At 24.8% G+C, this 3559-nt stretch overlaps 3 protein-coding genes across 3 annotated transcripts, besides 4 other annotated features; 1 reads left to right on the forward strand and 2 right to left on the reverse strand.

The window, feature by feature from the left end:
* Positions 1-382, reverse strand: EDI_114910 (uncharacterized protein; the record flags this gene model as incomplete). The annotated part of the gene is made up of 1 exon (XM_001740884.1): positions 1-382. A coding segment is annotated over one exon (382 nt), but the record flags the coding sequence as incomplete, so codon positions are not given.
* Positions 383-521: 139 nt separating this feature from the next.
* Positions 522-620: a sequence feature (AT_rich).
* A 77-nt stretch (positions 621-697) lies between these two features.
* Positions 698-1460, reverse strand: EDI_114920 (GTP-binding protein YPT7, putative; the record flags this gene model as incomplete). Its single annotated transcript, XM_001740885.1, has 2 exons — positions 698-1339; positions 1401-1460. 2 exons carry the CDS (start codon positions 1458-1460, stop codon positions 698-700), a joined length of 702 nt encoding a protein of 233 aa, XP_001740937.1.
* A 66-nt stretch (positions 1461-1526) lies between these two features.
* Positions 1527-1561: a sequence feature (AT_rich).
* Positions 1562-1564: 3 nt separating this feature from the next.
* Positions 1565-2830, forward strand: EDI_114930 (uncharacterized protein; the record flags this gene model as incomplete). The annotated part of the gene is made up of 1 exon (XM_001740886.1): positions 1565-2830. The coding sequence occupies one exon, from the start codon at positions 1565-1567 to the stop codon at positions 2828-2830; it is 1266 nt and encodes a 421-aa protein (XP_001740938.1).
* Positions 2831-3090: 260 nt separating this feature from the next.
* Positions 3091-3130: a sequence feature (AT_rich).
* Positions 3131-3362: 232 nt separating this feature from the next.
* Positions 3363-3557: a repeat region.
* Between the last annotated feature and the right edge of the window lie 2 nt (positions 3558-3559).

The raw sequence follows: 3559 nt of genomic DNA on the forward strand, positions 1-3559 counted from the left end.
ATGTAATTCCACATATACATAATTCTCCAATAAATACTCCAATCAATAATAATGTAAAAATAAATGATATAGACATTGTTGCTCTTATATATTTTTCTATTCTTTTATTAGAAATAAATGGTGGTATTAAACATGGAAATACACAATACAATATTTGTTTAAAAATATTTGTTTCATTCTCAAATGGAGTTAAATATCCATCAATATCAACAAATCCATCTTCTTTTTCATTTGAATGATGTGGAAGAAGTATTGTACTAAAACTAAATCCTTGAAAACTTTCTTCACTTGAAGAAGATGAACTTCCATCTATTCTAATTGTTGTTTGATTATTTTCTTTTTGTTCTTCATTATAAAGAGAGACAAGTGTGGTATTTTCCATTTCTCTTTTAATTCTAATTTCATTAGTTTTTTTTATCAAGTCAAATAATTCTTCTTTTGCCTATTTTCCAATAATTTCCTTTATTACAAGCCTATTATGATAGTCACATGCCTACCATTTCCTTTTTTTTGCCTTATTGAAATTTTATAATAAATTTTATTAAATTTTATTAAATTTTATTATTTTTATAATTTTGAACAAATTTAGATTAAAATAGAACATTATATTTTCTTTTTAACTAACTCTCTCCTTTTCTTATTTTCTTTCTTACAAACAAAAAATTATAATTGTAATTGATTTATTAAAGACTAAAATTTAACAAGAACAATCATTGGTTGTTTGAGAACTTCTTTTTGGAAGATTTTCTTGTTCTTGTGTTATTTCAATAATTTCGTTCTTTTTTTCGCTTATGTGAAGATTTCTTTTGATAATAATAGATACCATTTCTTGAAAGGCTGTGTCAATATTAATATCTTTCTTAGATGAAGTTTCAATATATAATGGAATATCATTATTAGAAACAAATTTCTTAATAATATCTTCAGGAACTCGAACATTATTTTCATCAGTAATTAAATCTAATTTATTTCCAACTAATACTACAGGAATATTTTTACTTTGATCAACAAGACTATAGAAATCGTCTAACCAATCTTTACAATGATTTAATGATTCCATATTATCTAAACTGAATACAATAAATATCCCTTTAATATCAGTAAAGAAAACACGTGAAACTGATCTAAATCGTTCTTGTCCAGCAGTATCCCAAATTTGTATTGGATAACTTTGATTATCAACTACCACTTCTTGATCTGACATCTCAATTCCAATAGTTGATTCATATAAATCTTTATATTTATGGAAACAAAACCTTTGAACAATACACGTCTTACCAACTCCCATATCTCCCAATAATCCAATTTTGATTTTATTTGCCATGTTATTTATATTTATCTTTTTAAGTTCTTTTGAGATGCTTTTCATAAAAATAGTATTTTCTTTTTATCTCTTCTACTTTAAAGTTAAATTTGTGTTTTTTATTTTCTTTCTTAAACTTCCTCAGAACTTTTAACATAATAAACCTTCTCTCTCTTAAACTTAACTGACTTGGTCTATGAAAATACCCAAATAATGATTACTCTATTAAATAAAATGAAATTTTAAATACATTTTTATCAAATGGACATCTATAAACAAAAGATAGATTCATTAGTTGATAGTTTTAAACAATTAACACGTTCTCAAATTGAAATAGTTTATGGGTTCTTTCATAATGACTTTGATAAGACATCAAAGTGTTTAATGGAAATCATCGATGATATTAAAACATCAATCCCATTAACAAATTATAAAATTACATTTGAATCAGATCAAAAACAATTACCAGTTATTCCTGAACAATTGAAGTTTGTTAAATACAAAAAGTACCGTTTTATGACTATTGAACCGATTAAAAAAAATGGTTATAATCACTGTATTGGATCAGTTTACTTTACTAAGTTTGAAAAGATGTCACCTGCAGTGTTTGGGAATAAACACCAAAATAAAACAATGAATGAAAAAGATGAAGTAATTGAAAACGATAATGTTGAGATTCAAGTATTAGGTAGTTCGAGTTGTATTGATAAAGATGAAACTTCTAATACTAAAATAGATGATGCACTTAGTAAAAATGGGACTAAAGAAGGAAAAAGTATAAATGAAAAAGATATTATAAAAACAATTAATCCAACATTAACAGTTGATGAAATCCATCTATGCCAACAAGAAAATACTATTTTGGATCATATAATTGAAGAATATATCAATAATAAGACAGTATCAACTATACCAACATTTTCACCAATTTGTATATCACCAAATGAAGATAATTCCATAGAAATGGAAGTAAAAAATAAGAATGAAAATGTTTTAATTAAATACACAATTCCAAGAAAGATAAAGTATGAGAATATCTGGATAGGAATATACGATAGATATGAAACAAATTTACATAACTTTATTAAAAGAATTGAATTAAAAGACAAAATAACTGGAAAGATTCAATTTAATGAGATTAAAAGAGGGAAATATACTGTTCGAATTTTTGTTAGTGAAACAAATGAAGGAAGTTTTCAACCTAGAAGTAGTTGTGATGTAGTTGTTGGACCAATTGTTTTCATGACATGCAATATTGTTTGTTATAATAGCAAAAGAATGTTAGAAGTAAGAGTAAGTGAAGAAGGAGAAATGGGATGGATAGGAATCTATCCACATCATCCAACAACAAGAAATGAAGACTACATCATTTGTACACCAATGAGAATGAATTATCCAATAGAAATGAATATAACAGAACTTAAAAAAGGAACTTATGAATGTCGTTATTTTAGCAAAGAATCAGGAGATGGAATGTTTAGTAAAAGTTATCATTGCTCAGGTTCAAAAATATTAAACATAGATTAAAAAAAAAGTGAATTTATTATATTTCTTAATTTACTCTTCTTTCTTCTCATCATGTTGTGTTTTTTTATTGGAATAAATTAAAATAGTAAGTGGTTGTTCTACAAGATATGAGAAGATGCAATAAACGACAATTGACCAAATTGAAAGAATTAATCCAGTTGATGAATAATAATACAAAGCAGAGCTAATAAACAAAAGAGCACCACCAAAATACATTGGGTGTGGAACAAATCCAAATGGGAATGAAGTTATCATTCTAGTTATTAATATCTTTTTGTATTTAATTATTAATTAAATATACAACTAAACAATAACAAACTCATCGAAAAGGAATCCAAAACAATCACCTTCATATGTTCCTTTAAATCCAAGTCTATAGAATGAACTAATAGAAAGAATCCAACCAAAAATTTGAATAGGAATAGCAACAATATTAACTAAAGTTGGAATAGAACTAAGGAATATTATTCACGTATTATTGAATTATAACTGTTTTAATTAATCTCATATTTTCATTCAAAAAATAAAATAAAAAGAAATCAAATCTGATTTATTTAACACTTAGTATTTCATCATGTTGAGAAGTAAGTAAATCAGTTTATTCAACACATTTTAGCTCTATTGAATTTATGTTTTTTCAATCATTCTTGAACTGAATAGTTCATCATTTAAGTTATCTAAATTTTTAATTTGAATTAAATGAGTATTAAAACTCTTCATTTTTTATAA

The sequence above is a fragment of the Entamoeba dispar genome, genomic scaffold, assembly GCF_000209125.1.
Source record: "Entamoeba dispar SAW760 scf_1105229463301 genomic scaffold, whole genome shotgun sequence".
Classification (NCBI taxonomy): domain Eukaryota; phylum Evosea; order Mastigamoebida; family Endamoebidae; genus Entamoeba; species Entamoeba dispar.